The sequence below is a fragment of the Panthera tigris genome, chromosome A1 (assembly GCF_018350195.1).
Source record: "Panthera tigris isolate Pti1 chromosome A1, P.tigris_Pti1_mat1.1, whole genome shotgun sequence".
NCBI lineage: Eukaryota > Metazoa > Chordata > Mammalia > Carnivora > Felidae > Panthera > Panthera tigris.
The window spans coordinates 129,519,105-129,537,465 of record NC_056660.1 but is presented as its reverse complement, the minus strand read 5'-3'; the positions used below and the strand labels follow the sequence as shown (position 1 = coordinate 129,537,465).

Here is an 18,361-nt window from a genome sequence, read left to right as displayed (position 1 = left end):
ACAAACTCAAATGAGAAATAGGAAGGCAGTGCTTGTCTTGATTTCTTCCTGTTCAGTGGTGTGTGAGTTCAGGTTATACTGGTATTCACTAAGATCTACATACCTCTCAAAAACAGGAGGAAGTGGAGGGGAAGAAAGAGAGAAAAAAAAAAAAGGAAGGAGAAGTAGATGTTGGCTGACAGGTATGCCGTAACAATAATGGATTTTCAGAACTTATAAAGGTTGATAAAACTCATACTAGGTTTAATATACCTTTTCCATAGCTCAGCCGCATGACCTCCCTAGGTTAAAATAAAATTGCAGAACTTTTTGTAAATGAAAAGGCAAGCTGGTAGTGGGTTAAGGACTCCAGGGCAAAAACAAAAACCAACAAAACAAGCAAAACCACCACTGGAAATTTCTAGGACTGTACGGTTCTCTTTGAAAACTTATCCTTATAATGGGGAGGCCTGGCTATGACCATTCGTTATAATACGAATGGAGAGACAACCTGACGTTACATGCCTCAGAATGTGATGTCAGGGCAGGTATACAACATTAATGATGGAGTTTCATCGCCAACAAATGTTAATCTGAATCGAACTATGAGGAAACAATTAGAACACTAGACCATAATGGACATTCTACTAGACAACTGTTTGGGATTCTTCAAAAAAGTCAATGGTATGTTAAAAGTATTCTAGATTTAAAAATTGAACAGCCAAATGCAATGAATAAACATTCAATGGATCCTGGATCATATAATGAATGGGCAGCATATAAAAGACATCTTCGGGGCATTAGGGAAAACTGGAATATGAACTGCTTATTAGACGTGATTGCATAACCCTTCTAATGTATTGGTGGTTATGTAGAGAAATGCCCTTCTTAGAGGTACACTGGAGTATGGGGGAATGGAGTGTCTCTGACTTACTTTCATAAGGTTCAGCATAAGTATATATATACTATACATATGTGGGGGTGTGTATGGAGAGAATAAATGTGTTAAAATTAAACAATTTGGTGAATCCAGATAAAGGATATACTTGGTTTACTATATAAAGGATATACTTGATATACTACTGGTCATTATGCTAGTCTCTCAATGCTTCTGTAGATTAAAATGTTTTTCCTAAAATTGAGGGAAGAAAGTATTTTTGTTTTTCATGAGAGACACCTCTGGTCTTTCTTTTATCAGTTCTCCAAAAGCTTACAAATTTCTCTTTGTGTGGGATTTATAAGGTTTGTAGAACAGAAGACCACTACCCCCAATAGGTGAGCCTTACGTTTCAATTCATGGAATGAGGGATCAGTTGCGAGGTTGTCGAACTCCAATATTTCCAAAATTTCAGGGATGATAGCATGTCAGAGCCATTTCAAGTGCTTCTGAGCTTGACATCACAGGGTCCCGAGTCCAGCCTAGTGCCAGTGACTTCTCCATAACCTCACCAAACTACACTGTTTAAGAGTTTTTAAATAACTATCAAATTATACACTGCCAGGATCATTCTTCTGTATCTGATCTCCCTGCCCTGCACTCCCTGCTGCTCTAGGACATATGTTTCCATTAGATCCACTATTTTTTTTTTTATACCATGTTGGCAAGTATGTGTTCCCACTGATTTATAAAATTTTAGTAAGGTAAATACCCTGTTCTAACTCCAGAATTCAGTGTAGCACCATGGCACAAAACAGGAACTCAACAAATACTAGTTGAATAAAGGAATCGGTAAATAAGGATCTACGGTGAAGCTTTTTCCAGGGAAACAATAAGTGTGTTTAACATGTAAAGATGTGGTTTCTCTAAAATGACTGGTAGGAGACAGATGGACAAGGGACCACTTATCATGAAAACTTGAAAATGTCCTTGTTGGCCACACGGGCCTTTGTTAGAGGAATGGGAGAAGTGTCTGGAACATAAAATAAATAGAAAAAAAGCTACGTTTATGGATGAGAAATGATCAGGAGCCACAGTTCAACCAGCGGCCTGGCTGAGAGGACTCATTTTGTCCAAATGTGTGCCTTAGGCTGCATTAATGAATAGACTTCTGTAAATTAACACGTGTATTTTATCTCTAATTGAACACTTAAAATTTCAAGATACATGATTTTTTTCTGACCTATTTTAAACATTTCCTACTTAATATTCCTTAAGTAATGTTACTTAGTGTTCCTACTTAAAGCCTATTTTAAACATTTCAGTTTTTTAAAAAAATGAACCAAACTCTTTCCCTGAGGTTAAGTTTTTAACTGTTTCTGCAAGGTAGCTATTTTAGTAAAATTTGCTATAACACTATAATGAAATCTGTCAGGAATTGGAAAGAGAAGTTATTTTACTATAAGTGAAAAGCTGGGGCACGTTTAGAATTTCTGGTAACGTTGGGAATAATGCCTTAAATGAAAATAATTACATCAACAAAAAGAAATTCTTCTTACATCAGTCCTGAGAACTGAGTAATAATGGTTAAGAACGATCACATTAAAGAAGCTTTTGGTCTTTAAATGAAAAGAGAAAGTGAAACAGTAGCTAGGATTTACTACACACAGTACCACCACCTACTAGGACAGGACCAACACCAGGGTCTGGAAGAAAACATCCCTTTCAAATCCACGGGGCAATTTTTACCAACTCATTTTTCATGGAGCAGGAAAAATAGTCAGACAAATCAAAGGTAGGTATCTTTGGAAAATTTAATTTGGACCATATTTTCTTTCTCTTGCTCAAAACACCAAGTAGTTCCGTACATTTTGGGTTCCACAGCTTACAAAGGGGCAGTGGGTTTCCTGCAGTTACATATACTGTACCCAACTTTCTATAGAAAGATCAGACATTTCCCAACCTTGCTTTGAGTATTTCCTAAAAAATGCTTTAAAGGTTTCTTACAATAAATGGCAAGTGAAACAGTAAGGCTTTATTTTCTCCTTTTTCCCCTTTTTTGGTACTGCGTGTTGGAGGAATAAGGAAGGAAGACTTGTCCTAACAGTGTGGTGCCCCGGGGGATCCTGACTGTGCGGAGGCGCGCCCTCACACTGCGGCTGCGCCCCCACGGGAGCCCTGCGGTGGGTAAGGACCTTGGGACCGGGTAGGGCGGGGGGGGGGGGGGGGGGGGGGGGGGGGGGGGGTGGTAAGGGCAGCACAGAAGGGCGTGCGGGTGGCCGGCCGCTGTCGGCGCTCTCCCGGCCTCCAGGAGTAACAGAGGGGCAAGAGATCTCCCCCGGGGCCGCAGTACCACAGGTTCCCTTCCGCGGGCCTTACAAGATGCATTTAAACACTAAAGGTAATTTCTGAAAATAAAACGAGGAAAAAAAATCCCTTCACTAATTTTTGTATCCAATTACTAAAATGAAAATAAAAGCATTTGATAAAACACATTTTCTACGTCAGATGAAAGCAAATCCCTTGCAAGATAACCTTAGTAATATATATTTGCACTATTTATATTTTTGTCCGGTGCACACCCTTCTTTAATTGCATCATCTGAACAGCTTTGCCATTTTTCAAACTTGCAGTTTCATTAGCTTAAAAAAGGGATACAGCAGCCAAATTAATACTAATTTTGGTTGCAGAAAAACAGCAGACATTAACCTTCATCTTCTCAAGCGTTAAGAGCACATGATTAAAAGGTAATCAAACGGTGTCTTCTCTTAACAGAAAACTAAGCAGCTAGTGTCATCAAATCTATATCTAGTAAACACGGGGCCCCTCTTAAATATAAAATTAAATTCTTTTGAGGAATAGGTTTGTGATTTTAGTTGTGCGGGATTTACATTTATTCACTCATTTTGGTAGTAAAAATGTATGGTCTTCACTTCTTTATAGGCATACACGAGGGAGTTCTTCATCCTCTCAGCAGGCTGGCACACACCAATGGCAGGCTGGGGTCCTTGGCTTGTTTCAGAAAGGGGAGGCAGCCACACGCCACTTGCTCTCAGAAGCCCTGCAAAAACTCCTGCAGCTGGGTGACGATCTCCGTGTCCACGGTCTCCATGAGGGACTGGAAGCCTTGCTCTCCCAGGAGCTCCTGCTGTGCCTTCAGCTTCTCGTAGATAAACTGCTGCAGCGACACTGTGTGCACCGGGTCCTTCAGAGCCAGCTATGGGACAGAGAGGAGCCACACTGCGTCAACGAGGCAAACACAACTCCCCCTTACACGGGACTACAAATCTCGTAGTCTCTTCCGCAACCGCACGACTGCTTCTGCCTCCCTTCTCACAAGAGATCCTCAAATAGTCACACTGTGCCAAAGTCTGCCGAAGGAAATTTCAATTTGTCTATCCTCGGTTCCCTAGGGCCTCTGAGCCTAAGTTGCCTGATTAGCCCAACTCTTCAACAGCGCAGGCTTCATCCATGTAAAGAACTGAAACCTGGTACAAAGTATTCTAGACAGAACATGCCGAAGAGCATTTCAACACAACTGTCCAGGGCTCCTCTGAGGAAGATAAGGTGCTACTGAGGCAGCTCAGGGAGGCCCTCGGGGCTGACAGAGGAAAGCGCCCTATCCTGGACGGCTCTGCTACTTACCTACGTGCTTCTGGTAACAGAGAGAGAGAGAGAGACAGAGACAGAAATAATAAAGAAAAACATTTATAAAACCAAAACAAGCACATACCCCTCCTCTCCCACTGGGATATTTGGAAAACAAAAGAAATACAATTGAAAATAACCCATCATTCTGCTTCCTAACAATTAACAATCACAACAGAAAACACTGTGGCCTCCTTTGCTTTTCTGTGCACATGATCCACAAAAACACAATATCACAATACATACAATTAGTGCTGCTCTTTGCATTTGTATATCACATGAAAATTCTACTCTAACACATTTTAAGAACTCTAAATCTATATATGTTATCATCTTTTTGGTTATAGGTGTGTTGAAATGATCATGGTATAGTTAAAATACAATTTTAACTAATTTTCCTGAATAACCTATCACAAGCACTGTTCCTCTACATATCAGATTACTCCCTTATGCCTTTTTCTATTTTAGAAGAATTACTAAAGGACACAGACGATTTTATGACTCCTGATACACATTATCAAGTTGTTTTTCCGACAGTTAGTACAAATGTAAAAGGTATGAGAGTTTTCAGCTTGTGACATTGTCTTTACCACTGGTATTAATTACCATTATTTAAATGCTTTATAATTTAAGAAGTGAAAAATAATACACTCTACTTTAAGCTGTACATTTCTCCCATTATCAATAAAGGTGAACATCTGCAAGGCGTCAGTAAAATACATGAGTGTGTGTGCCCAATATGGCTGCACAGAAACTCCTGTCCTTCCTTACGGATATTCAATTTTAGGTAGATAAAACAGTTGAATCACATCTGCTGTTTAAGCAATTTAAAGAAATTTTAAAATAATGACCACAAATGGAAAATCTGAGAGGCAGAGACATACATGGCATGAATTTGAAATGAGACCCCTTAGGTGACCATTCCAGAGCTACATGATAAATCCAAGGCAAGGATACATTCAGTATTCATTGCAGGTGAACAGGAGAAAAGAACTCTCAACACAAACCCCTGCCTTCACAAGCCTGAAGATATCACTGTACAAAAAGCACAGAAATTGAAGACGAACATTTAAAAGTAAATGTTCTCTTAAGCAAAATGCAGTTATGTTCGATATTATTTTCATTACTATGAAATAGATTTTTTGCTAAAGAGGATGTGCACTTTGTTGAAATATCATGAACTATCTGTAACTAAAACCATCTGCTACAATATGAGGGAAACAGAGCTGAGCTGGAAATTAATGTTCAAATAAGTTACCCCAACTACTGAAATGAGCTTAGGAGAGTAGTTTAAATGCTGTTTCAATCTGCTATAAAAAACTGCAAACAGTTAATGTATCAAATCTCCACCCTTTAACTTTCAACTGACTAATAAAAAGGAAAACTACTGCCATACTAAATCCCACCAAGGCATCAGTATAGTATTTTTTAAAGTATATTGACGAGTCATGCAAAGATTAAAAAAACCATTAGTCTCTTTTGAAAGAAAAGTTGTTGAAGGGAGAAGGAAGGGAAAACAAAACACACAAGATCTCCAAATGCACATCTTTAAAAAATCTTAAAACAACCACCACAACAACTATTTTCTTCAGTTAAAAATATCATGTAAGCAAATAAATGTGTATTTTGGCTTGTGGTAGATAGTCATAAATCACAGCTATGAATACTTTCTTTTTTTGTTTTAATTTGTTTAATGCTTATTTATTTTTGAGAGAGACAGAAGAGAGTATGAGCAGGGAAGGGGGCAGAAAGAGAGGGGGACACAAAATCTGAAGCAGGCTCCAGGCTCCAGGCTCCAAGCTGTCAGCACACAGCCAGATGAGGGGTTTGAACTCAAGAACCGCGAGATCATGACCTGAGCCAAAGTCAGATGCTTAACTGACTGAGCCACCCAGGTGCCCCAATACTTTCTTTTGAATAAGTTTTTTGAAATACATTAATAAAATGATTCTCTCGAGAAAAATCACTGCTGCATACCCACTAAAACTCCAGATATCATTTCTTTGAATGTTATAGTGCCATCAATAGAATTAAAAAACACTTGGGGCGCCTGGCTGGCTCAGTTGGTTAAGCGTCCGACTTCGGCTCAGGTCACGATCTCGCGGTCCGTGAGTTCGAGCCCCGCGTCGGGCTCTGTGCTGACCGCTCAGAGCCTGGAGCCTGTTTCAGATTCTGTGTCTCCTTCTCTCTCTGTGACCCTCCCCCGTTCATGCTCTGTCTCTCTCTGTCTCAAAAATAAATAAACATTAAAAAAAAAAAATTAAAAAAAAAAAACACTAAAGTCACTATCATTTTCACAACTGTTGCTTTTATACAGTTAATACATATATACTATATAAATAATGCCCACATTACATAATAAACTCAATTATATGATTTAACGTGAAAAAATACAGAAAGCTTACATGTTCATCAGGTGGTATGCTCCTGAGAAAATAATTAGTTTTATAGTGTAATAAGCAAATTATAATTAGGAAGATAACTCTGCTGTTGGAAAACCACACTGCAAAAGTAGATGTGAAGTAGACTTCTAATTCCAAAATAACAGAGTAAAATATTCTTCTAATTCTTTCAGGTAAGTACAACTAAAACTCCTGGACATTATGTACGTGTGTGTGTGTGTGTGTGTGTGTGTGTGTGTGTGTGTGTGTGTGTGTGTGTGTGTGTGGAGACACCCAGAACTGAAGGAATGACACAGTACTGAGTCCCAGGCTTTCTTCTTGCATCATATACCCCAAATTTGGGCCTGAAGAAGCCAGCAACCTGGACATGGTAACAAACGTAGACCAAAAAAAGGTTCCAACAAAAAGCCTGCTCTCTACCCAAGGGACCACAAAGCAAGACAGAAAACTTTAGATGATAGCTAGTCTATTTCACTCAGCCCAACACCAAGACCAAACTATGGCCCCACCTCTACTCACACCAGGCTGTTAAAAGGATTTGAACCACCCATCCCCCAATAGCGTGTGTGTGGCGACACTTGGGGAGCTTGAACTCTCAGTTCCTCTCACGGGGAGAGGGGCCGAGTGGAGAACTTGGCTTTCTGCACCCACCTGACAGTAACAAAGTGGCACAGCCACTTCTGCCACAGCACTGTCAAAAGAAGGTGGCTAAAACAGAATCTGCAGTAAGATTCAGTCTAATAAAACCAAAAATATCCAGGTTTCAATAAAAAAAAGTCATTCATAACTAAAGGAGGTATCAGAGGCAGAAGGGAAGTGGGTTTAATTATAAAAGGGCAAAATGAGGAGTCTTTGCAGCCACGGAAATGTTCCATATCCTGACTACTTTGGTTGTGATGTTACAGTTTTGCAAGATGTTATCACTGAGGGGTCATGGACAACAACACATCACAAACCAGAGTGAGCTCAGTATCTGGCAACCTCAGACACCAAGAATATATTGGGAGGCATGGAATTAATTTCCCAGAGGTGAAAGACCCAAACAGTTTGGTAATCCACATTCCCAAATTCAAACAAATTAATCACAGAAGAATCTTACAAATTCAGAAATTGTTTATTCTTTTTTGGAACACATCTAACAAGTGTGGTTATCTTTGCTCAGATGTACAAATATGAGAAGGTAAAAACCCTCTACAGAAAAAACAAAGCCAACAGTACTGAGGCCCAGCTGACAATACAGAAATACTGGGAGTAATGGGAAGAGACACAAAACTATTAAAAACGCAATTTTTATGAGACGCAATTTTTGGTACTCTGGACCACATCTTGCAACTAAGAGCATTAGTGGAAAACCAGCAATATCTCAATAAAACCTGAAGTTTAGTTAGCAATAATATACCAATGTTGGTTTCCTAATTTTGACAAATGCACTCTGATGTAAGATGCTGACATTACGGAAAAGGAGTGAGGGGCACATGAGAAGGAAAGGTCTGTACTACCTCTGCTACTTTTCTGAAAACCTAAAACTCTTCCAAAATAAAAAGGGTGTCTGTCTTTATGCCAGTACCATACTGTTTTATTTACTTTGTGATAGATTTTGAAATCAGAAAGTGTGATGCCTCCAGCTTTATTCTTTTTCAAGACTGTTTTGGCCACTCAAGGTCTTTCCTGGTTCCTATGAATTTTAGAATTGTGTTTTCTATTCCTGTAAGACATGCCACTGGAATTTTTGACAGAGTGCACAGACTCTGAAAATTGCCTTGCGTAGTATGGAAATCTTAATATCTAGTGTTCCAAACCATGAATATGAGTATCTACTTGTGTCTTTAATGTCTTTCATCAACGTTTTGTAGTTTTCAAGGTACAAGTCTCTCACCTCCTTGAAGTGTATTATGTATGCTCAATTGTTATATTTATGTTAAATTTATGCTCAGCTATTGTATTCTTTCTGATGCAGTTCTAAGTGGGATGTGTTTTCTTAAGTTCCTTTTCAGATAGTTCATTTAGTACAGAAAATACAACTGAAGTTTGCATACTGACTTTGTATCCTGCAACCTTACTTAATTTATTAGCTCCAGCAATTTTTTTTAAATAGGTCTTTAGTGTTTTCTATACCTAAGATCACATCATCCGCAAAAAGGAACAGTTTTACTTCTACCTTAACATCTGGATTCTTTTTATTTCTTTTCCTTGCCTAATTGCTCTGACTAGGATTTCAGGTACCATGTTGGGTATACAGAGCAATAGACAGAACAGGAAGTTCACAAATAATTCCACACATATATAGTCAACTGATCTTCAACAAGGGCACCCAAAAGTAAACAATGAAAGGACAGTCTCTTCAACAAATGGTGTTGAGAAAAGTGGATAGCCAAATGAAAAAGAATGAAATCCTTCTCTTTCACCACACAAAAAATCAAGTCAAAATGAGTGAAACTTAAACATAAGACCTCGGACTCCTAGGAAAAAAACCCACAATTTTGGGAAAAGCTTCATGCCACTGGGCATAACAATGATTTCAAAAATATGACACTAAACGCACAGGCAACAAAAGGAAAACTGACAAGAGAGACTACAATAAACAAGTTTTATAATATATTTAAAAAGAGGTACTAAAAGGGGCACCTGGGTGGCTCAGTCAGTTAAGCATTTGACTTCAGCTCAGGTCATGATCTCATGGTTCATGGGTTTGAGCCCCGCATCGGGCTCTGTGCTGACAGCTCAGAGCCTGGAGCCTGCTTCGGATTCTGTGTGTGTGCCTCTCTCTCTCTCTCAAAAATAAAAAAAACATTAAAAAATTTAAAAATACAAATAAAATTAAAAAAGAGGTACTAAGAAGCTAAAAAAGTACATCCCTCTGTGGCCATCTGGTACGAGGACAACCTGCTCTGGATGCCTCAATTAACTTACCCAAGTGTTCAATTATAGAGCATCTAAATAGCAAGGCGGGCAAGTTCATTTCTGAAATGAGGAAAAAATGATGTCCCTAGGCTGTGAGTGACATTCAAGGTTGATTTTTCTGAAGTTAATGACAACAGGAGAACTGGCATACAGACTTCCAAATTCCTGGTTTTGTTCTCTTTCCATTACATCCATATGCCTAACCGCTCTCTCACCCTTCAAGGAAGGACATAATATTTAAATATTTCCATTAAAATGGTTAAGATAAAATTAGAACCCTTTTAATAGATTTGTGATATTAGAAGATAATTACCCAGAATTCCTGACTCCAAGACAATGCCAAATAAATTAAGTGCTAATATTCTGACTCACTTCAAAAGTCCATACATTGGATTTTAATAAGCAAGTAGTTTGGTACTCCTTGACTTTGAAATTATTACTTTAAGAAAGAATGGTTCTGGATGAACTGTGTATCAGATTCCTCTGTTGGTAATTATAGCTTTCTGACGTTTGCTTCAAACCATAAGGTGGTTAGTCTTTAGAGTTGGTACAAGATTTTAGCTCCTGTGGTGCTACTTACCAGAATGTCCATTTCTTATTCTTTGAGATTTTGATTCCTTAAAACGAAAAAACATTTCACTGCATTAATCAGCAATTTCACCCAGCAGGAATTTGACAGCTGAATCCTTTCTTTTTCTTAGGTCATGTGGCCTTTCATATTATTGTTCAGTTTATAAGCCTCCATAGACCCACGATAATTTTTTGGAAATTATTTACTGTAAAGTTATTTCGGTTGGAATTTTGCTAGAGAGAAAAAGTTTCCTACCCTAGAAAATTACAGAAGATTTTTGTAAGAATAGTGATATACTTTCCATGAAACCTGGTAGATTATGTATAACCACCCTAGCAACGCAACAGACCAAAAATCTTAAAGGAAAATTTGCCTATGACAATGTATTTAACCCTGTGGTCTTCAAATGTTCTTAGTTCGATTAAAATATCTTTGGCTTGAAATTCCCTTTTTTGACCTCTGTTTCATACAGGGAATTGTCAATTTCTGAAATCATCTACATTTAAATTTTTAGAATCTATGGGATATAAACTCTCCTAACCAGTGGCTTACCAAGGAGTTTGAGTGCTGTAGATGCCAACCAGAGCCCATCTCATCAATAAGGCTCAACAATGCAAATTCAGTCACTAATTAAACCCAGTGTGCAATCCAAATTCCAAGGCAGCGAGTGAGATTTTATCATCCCTGCTGTAGCTGTCCATCGAGGAATTTAGACTACAATTTCTATTTGACGAACCTGTAAATAAAGGAGCTATTTTACATTGCTATGTCTAGAATGACTGAAACCCAGACGTCATGAGGTAAAAGTAACAATGCATACATACATGTCTCAGGGACAAAAATGCAATTGCAATTTAGCAATTAGCTTATTACCGAGGTTTTCTGATATAATTATTTTTTCTCTCCATCAGTCCCAGACCATTACTAATTGGGTATTTTTACTCTAGTTTCAGTCTTATTTTGGTTACGCCTTCCAAGGTGCTTTAAATCTACAAAGTAAGCGTGAGCAAAACACACAATTTAATCAATGAGCCAAAGTAAATATGCCAAGCCCAGATATGAGCAACAGAACATCTTATTTCTTCACATTTGTTTCCGTAGGGAATGTTCCTCATCAGAGTGATTAAACAGCAATCAAAATATTCTATCTACATTTACTAAACTCCAACCGCAAACAGGGCATGTACTAGGCACAGACTAAACCTTTTATGTACATTTTTTTGTTAGTTTATGTTGAGAGAAAGAAAAAGTATGTGTGCAAGCGGGGGAGGGGCAAAGAGAGAGAGAGAGGGAGGGAGAGAATCTGAAGTAGGCTCTGCACTTTCATCCCCCAAAGCGGGGCTTGACCCCATGAAGCCTGAGATCATGACCTCAGCTAAAATCAAGAGTTGGATCCTTAAATGACTAAGCCAGCCAGGTGCCCCTTTACATAAGATTGTTTCATTTAAAACTCAAAATAAGAAATTCTAAAGAGAAAAGGAAACCCACAGCAATATAACTAAATATGTTTACAGAGTGTTTTTCACCCTTAGCAGCACACTGGGAACCATTTGTAGAATATTAAAAACTGCTGATGTCTAAGTCCCACTTCTAGAGATTCTGATGTAATTGGTTTCAGGCACTCGAATTTTTAAAAGCTCTTAAGAATCTGATACATATTTGAGTGAGGAAGAGTGCTAAAGAAAAATTTGGAAAAAATGGTTTTGAGGACTAAGATTTCAAGTAAACCCAACAAAAATCTCTATAGATATCTTCATATTCATTAAAATAAATGCAAGTAACAGACTCAATAAAATACATGACACTTAAAAACTCTTTGGTACTTCCAAGCCCTACAGACTTGATTCCCATAGACCACCACCTACTTCTACATGCTCTTCAGGGCTTTCTTTCTCCTTTGGTTTCAATGAGACATTTTTGGGTTCCTTTTGCTTTAGTGTATGCAAAACAGAGAAAGTCAGGATCCTTTTTTTTTTTTTTTTCCAAACTGTATGACTCCTTCACCATCCAAAAGTTTAATCCTCTTTTGAGCCTTACTTTTGACTCTAGAATTCCAAAGGATTCCCCAAATCACATAAAAATCCACACTATAAGGATTTGGACTTTGCCTGCTTTTCCTAACTGGTTTGCTAGTAACACCAACATACATTTACATGTTTATCATTTAATTGGTTACCTTGTTAAACTCTCTTCATAGCTGGTTTGTTGATTTTCCTGGACTTTTCTGGCATAAACATTCATTTAAATGACTAATGACTCGCCTTTTCTTTGCCAGTACTTAATACCTACACTCACTCAAATACACCCTTGCTTGTTCTCATCACATTGGCTAAAAATTCTATGTGACAGACTATCACTGAAAATTTTTATCCTGCTTCCTAGGTACCCAGATAGACCACAACTCCCAGTCAAGAGAATGTGAACAAAAAAGATGTGTCATAACCCATTCTTTTTCTCTCCAACTAGACAGAAGAATCATCAATATATCTGGGTCATCCCTGAATGACTCTGTGAATTACATACCCACTCATAATCTTCTTTTTGTACTTTCCCTGAGTAGGAAAAAAAAAAACAACAAACTATTATATTGAGATTCCAGGGGTCTGTTCTAGAAGGTGGCACTCTCACTTTGATCATTCTCAACAGTGGTATGTTTGTGTTTAGTTTCAAACAGTCATTTAAAACATCACGTTAAAGTCATATTTTTTTTTAGGGATCCCTGGGTGGCTCAGTCCGTTAAGCATCCGACTCTTGGTTTGGCTCAGGTCATGATGTCACGTTTCGGGAGTTTGGGCCTGCTTGGGATTCTCTCTCTCCCTCTCTCTGCCCCTCCACTTGCTGTCTTTTGCTCTTTCTCAAAATAAATAAACATTAAAACATTGTTTTTAAAGAGTCCCATTACTCTATTCCTAATTCAGTAAGAGTTTTTACAGGAATAAATGGTGAATTTAATGCTGGGTTAAATTTGCTAATGGTAACTTACTTCTCTGCATCTATTTTCATAAATACAAAAATTTACTATTTTCTTTCTTCTGTTTATTATTTTCCTGACATTCCCACAGTTTTTTAAGTTCTATCTTTTCCTTAAAATGTGACAGCCCAAAAATAAGAAAAAAAGGACTGAAGGAAAAATGGGGAGAAAGAAAAAGGAAAAAGGGGAGAGGAGAGAGAGAGAGAGAAGATAAGCTGCTGCTGAAAGGATGTCATTAGCAATATTAAATGCATTAAACTACACATTTTTGTAAATTGATAGTACATTCTAGTAAAACCATTTAGAAAACGAGCAAATAAGAAACATTGTTAATGGAAAAATTTTTGCTTGTTTTTAGAAAAATGGGGAATCCACTTAAAACTTTTCTTTCATGATTTTTAATTGTTAACTTGTTTGGCAATTATATTTTATGAAAAACTTGTCCATTCTGACAAGATTTTCCACTGACTAGCCAGGAACTGCATGTATAATCCCTGAAGCTATATGTGACTTTTTACCTAATATTTTATATTTATGTTCACCCCCCCCCACATACCTCCTCTTTATTCATATTTCATGAACATTTTAAAAAGGCATATTCTATTTATAGGATAGAATTTTTATTTACAGGAACTAAATTAAGCTTACTGGTAGTATTGTTCAGTTCTGTCATTATATACCCAGTAGGAGACCGTCTTAGGTTCAACTAAACCTAGAGATCACAAGACCACCACTGGCTATCCTTAGCACCAGTTTACTCAGAAGGCCAGAGGGATGATAAGATACCACAAAATGGTAATGTGTAGGAGAATAAGTTTTGTACCAATAAAAAAGTTATGACCATAGGTGTGTTTTTAGAATCCTATAAAAATATGCTGCCTTTTGAAATGAACCTTTACCTGTTTTATAAAAGCATTTCTCCTGTAAACCAATCATAGCAATAAATTAAGGACTATCTTCATGGAGTTATCTCTAACATTAAAAAAGATCAATTCTAATATATAACTAAATTAATAATAAATTCTATAGAAATAATAGAAATAATAAATAGAAACATGTCCTCCTTCCGTTCACGTTATCATCAAAGTAAAAATGATTATATAACAAAGTGTAACAGAATGTTTAGGGGTGTGTGATCAGTATTCCTAAATTAAGAAACAGCAGCCTCCTAGACATATCTAAGTGTGTTAGTGCTCAGCACTGCCTTTGATTCTACTTCCTTTCCAGAAATGTCATCACTACTCCTGTTTGCCCGTTCTGTGAGACAATAGACTATAAAACCAAACATATTCCATAAGACATTGAGCCAATTATATGTAGTTTCCAGGTGATACAGAAAATGGAAAGAGGACAAAGAGAAATAGGAAAAACCAGATGAGATTTCTAGTTACAATTTAAATGTCACCTTGGATTAAGTTTTCTGAATATCACTTATTTTTGCCTACACTGTTATTAAAGGTATTGAGAGATGGGAACATCACAAGTGTAAGCCAACCTCACACAGGACACACCTGCTTCCTTATGTCTCCTTATTGTTCCAACTGCCTATTTGGTTCCAAGAAGTGAGATCACTGAACACATCTTAGGAGAATCTCAAGTCTTTTGATAAAATGCTTCACAAGATCAAGCTATCAAATGAAAGGTTAAAAAGTTAAGTGCTATAAATAAGAAATGCTAAAAGGGAACCTGTAAAGGCAATAAAGTTTAATAACGAGTCAGTGCTCTCAATCTATTTCAAAAACTGGGATGATCACTTCATCAAATTGTAAACCATCAATAATTTATAAAAATGACAGAATATGATGGGAATGAATGAGGGCACAAAAACTTGCCATCATGACCGTCTGCTGATACAGCAAAATCATTCAAGAAATTGCAGTATTTTAAGACCTGCACTAACCCACTAGTTCTGGAAAGGGAAATACTGTTCTCTGTGGCTATTTAGCCTAAATTGACTAGAGTACTTGAAATGATTTCATGCATGATTTAAATAAACTATGTTGTGCATTTATTTGTGGAAGGAGGCCTGGTGCAAAACAAGGAACTCACAGCCGGTGCCTGTACTACTGAATGATACATAAAAGCCAAATGGAAAACTAAACAAAACACCACCGTTGCACGAACAAAGATGTAACACACTGACAAATAATTAGAAAACACCACAATTCAAGCATTTCAAAATATCTGCCCCACTTTCACCAGTATAGTTTACTTAAATCTCAGAGAACTAAACCTATTAACGTTTAGATCACAAAAAATGAAATAAACGACAATCAGAACATCTACAACACCCGTGAGATTTAGAACTATAAATGAACATGTACCAATCTCTGAGGGTTACCTTTGGTTTTTGTTCAAGGAATACATCCATAGTGAAATAAGTACACGGAGAGCTTTAGAACCAATTACAAAGCAGTGAGTTAACATGGAGGTAACCAAATGCCAGATCTTTCCTGAATGAAGGTCACCCAAATCTCCAGTAGTAGATAGCTCATGTTAACTGCTGACTTAAGGATTTAAGAAATTTGCTAACACTAACATCTAATTCGACAAAAAGTTAGTGAGAACCCATTTTGTACCATTCTAAGTGCAGGGATTCAAAGATAAAATAAATCATGGTCCTTGTAATGCTAAACGCAATGAAAGGGGGAGGTTAAGGTAAGATGAAAATTAGTGGTGCAACACTATTTTTTATATTAAATGGTAAAAGGGCTGCTGCATCACCTGCTTTTTGGAATGGGGTAGTTAGTGTGTGTGTGTGTGTGTGTGTGTGTGTGTGTGTGTGTGTGTGTGTGTGAGAGAGACACACACACACACACACACACAGGGGGAGATAAAGGGAGAATGTGTGGAGAGGAAAAGAGGACAGACAAGAAACAGAAGATACTTCTCTCAGTTACTCAGGTTTAAGGAAAGCTAGCTGGACATGTGGACATATCAAATGGCATCAGTAATCACTGAGTGGAAGCAGTTAATTTGTAGTGAAGTGAATGGGGAAGGGGGCTAAGATCCTGGAAATGGAAAATGCTATAAAATTCTCTTAAGTAGCAGCAAGCCCAGCAACACTGAAAGCTTGCCTCTTTCCCACCCTATCAGCGTGGCTACGCATGCTCACCAGCACTTGTCATTTCTTGTCTTTCTATTCTAGCCACCCTGACAGGTGGTGTCTTACTGTGGTTTTGCTTTGGTGACAACTTTCTGATGGCTGCCTATTCCAACCAAACAAAATCCAAATTCCTAGCTTCCTATGGTTGCCCTAACTACCACACATTTATTATTTTATAGTTCTATACATGAGGAGTCCAGAACCATCTCACAGGGCTAAAATCAAGGTGCGTCAGCAGGGCAGCTTTCCTTCCCGAAGGCTCTAGGGGAGAATCTGTTGTTTTGCTTTTTCCAGCTTCTAGGGGCTGTCTTCCTCTGTTTTCAAAGCAACAGCACCACCTAGATAATCTCCTTTACAATCACCTGATGAGCAACCTTAATTCTACTTTGCAACGTAACCAAACATATCCATAGGGGGATGTAACCTATTCACAGGACCTAAGGATTAGGACGTGGAATACTTTGGGGGATGAAAGGGATTATAGTTCCCACCACACTTATCTGGCATATCGGGCCCTATACAACTTGGCCGCTATTTGGTACACAGTAGGCAACTACATCAATGTTTCTGAAGAGACACTCCTCCAACTACCCAATGTTCAGTGGAATAAAATGAATTATTACTCAGTTATGAGTACTGTAGGATGCTTAGCAGCATTCTTGGCTCCCACCCACTAAATTACAGTAGTACTTCTCAGCCTTGTGACAATAAAATATATCTTTAGACAATGCTCTAAGTCTCCTGGGGGGTGGGGGAATAAAATAACAATCACTTGAGAATCACTCTTCTACAAGGACCCACTGTTTGCATTAGAAGCAAATGTAACTGCGTAACTCGCACAAGGACATAAAGTAATTTTCACTGTAATGGGTTAGTAAAGAAACTCATTAGTCTCTTCATTGCAGTTTCTTCCAGGTCAGAAAAAAAGTGGTGGGGAAGAAATTAATTCAGCTTTAAGTTGAAAGAAAGTCTCAACACTTAAATAGTTTCTATAACAAAAGCCTTCTCCCTTTCTATTTGTTTTACTTTAAAGTGTTTTATTTTAAGGGGACAATCCAAGAAAAATTGGATGACTTATTCATAGGATATTCACATAGACTATCACATGTGAGATACAAAATAAGTATCAACTGATTTGTGCAAAAGCAGTATTAAGGTCTGTCACAGATCATTTCACCTTGCTTGGGTTCATGTAAAAATGAATGACAGTGGCTAGGAGAGGGGCGCCTGGGTTGCTCAGCTCAGGTCACGATCCCACAGTTCTTGAGATCGAGCCCAGTGTTGGGTTCTGCGCTGACAGTGTGGAGAAGTCTGTTTGGGATTCTCTCGCTCTCCCTCGCTTTCACCCTCCCCCCCCAGGCTGTGCTCTTTCTTTCTCTCTCTCTCAAAATAAATAAAACTGAAAAAAAAAATTGGCTAGGATATAGTGACATCCAAACCATTTAATAAGTAAATTCCTTAGTTTAATAAATCCCCTTTCAGCAGAAGTAATGTTTCATTTTTGAACATATCACTGTATACAGGAGAATTAAACTATTTTTAGATAGTTTTAAATTAATGGAAATAGACACGTTCTTTGATTTTCTTCATTTGACCCTGAATCACGGTAGTACACCCTAGCTTTTGATACAAGGTATGTCTTTTATTTCAGTTAGGCTGAGACCACAAAGAAGCAATTGTTTTCAATGCATGCTTGAAAGAACAAGATGGAGTATTATGAGATTGATCTACAAAATATCCTAGAAGGAAAATAAACCTGCAATTCTTAGCATTAAAATAGCCAAAGTCTTAAGTCTCTGACTTTCAAACAATATGGTTTTTGGTGTTTTCTAATTAGCATTAACTCCCATTTACAATTGAGATTTTTAAACAATTCTTTAATAAAAGTGTTCAGTTTATTTTAAAA

General features: G+C 37.7%; 1 protein-coding gene across 3 annotated transcripts in view; it reads right to left on the bottom strand.

Annotated features, from left to right (window-relative positions):
* Positions 1-2,652: 2,652 nt before the first annotated feature.
* IPO11 (importin 11) overlaps positions 2,653-18,361 on the bottom strand; it is a 191,967-nt gene continuing 176,258 nt past the window's right edge. For all 3 annotated transcript variants that reach the window (XM_042987616.1, XM_007079907.3, XM_042987617.1), the window contains one exon: positions 2,653-4,073. In XM_042987616.1, the coding sequence (XP_042843550.1) occupies positions 3,909-4,073 (165 nt within the window). In that variant the 3' untranslated portion in view covers positions 2,653-3,908. The remainder of the gene's footprint in view (positions 4,074-18,361) is intronic.